The following is a 578-nucleotide window of genomic DNA, read 5'->3' as shown; positions in this document are numbered from 1 at the left end:
GAGGTAAATAAACTAAAATGATTTTGATTATTGTTATTGTTGACTGTGTGCAGGGGTTAATATAATAATTATCTGTGATGGACGTCGTTACTTCTGAGTCAGAAACGTTGACTCGTTCATTCGTTTGTTTTCCGTTTTTAGGCTGGACGAAACCTTCACCGTTAAAGTGGCTGATTTCGGCATGGCGAGGGACATCTACGACAAGGAATACTACAGCATCCAGGATCAGAGACGGGTCAAGCTGCCAGTCAAGTGGATGGCGATAGAAAGTCTGCAGACTCAGAAGTTCACGACCAAGTCAGACGTGGTGAGTTCAGTTTGGCGTCACACGAACCTCAGCTTTGTAACTTCACTCCACGTCAACGATCGTCTTGTCCTTCAGTGGTCGTACGGCATCTTACTGTGGGAGCTGTTAACCAGAGGAGCCAGTCCGTATCCGGAGGTCGACCCGTATGACATCACTCACTACCTGTTGAAGGGCCGTCGCCTCCCGCAGCCCCAGTTTTGTCCTGACGGCCTGTAAGACGCACGAACACAACACGCAGCCAATATGACATGCCCTCTTCACTGAAAACAAA

General features: G+C 48.1%; 1 protein-coding gene across 1 annotated transcript; it reads left to right on the top strand.

Moving 5' to 3' along the window:
* Positions 1-68: 68 nt before the first annotated feature.
* LOC103399622 (hepatocyte growth factor receptor-like) lies at positions 69-554 on the top strand. The gene is made up of 2 exons (XM_008338285.3): positions 69-307; positions 383-554. Exons 1-2 carry the CDS (start codon positions 182-184, stop codon positions 521-523), a joined length of 267 nt encoding a protein of 88 aa, XP_008336507.1. The 5' UTR covers positions 69-181; the 3' UTR covers positions 524-554.
* The last annotated feature ends 24 nt before the right edge of the window (positions 555-578 follow it).

This window comes from Cynoglossus semilaevis, unplaced genomic scaffold (genome assembly GCF_000523025.1).
Source record: "Cynoglossus semilaevis isolate Cse_v1.0 unplaced genomic scaffold, Cse_v1.0 C18894522, whole genome shotgun sequence".
Taxonomy (NCBI): Eukaryota; Metazoa; Chordata; class Actinopteri; order Pleuronectiformes; family Cynoglossidae; genus Cynoglossus; species Cynoglossus semilaevis.
Note: the sequence above shows the minus strand (reverse complement) of the source record. Positions and strands in the feature narration are given on the sequence as shown.

Coding starts and splice junctions, on each gene's coding strand:
- LOC103399622 (XM_008338285.3), top strand. CDS start 182: ATGGCGAGGGACATCTACGACAAGGAATACTACAGCATCCAGGATCAG. Junction 308..382: donor TCACGACCAAGTCAGACGTG/GTGAGTTCAGTT, acceptor CTTGTCCTTCAG/TGGTCGTACGGCATCTTACT.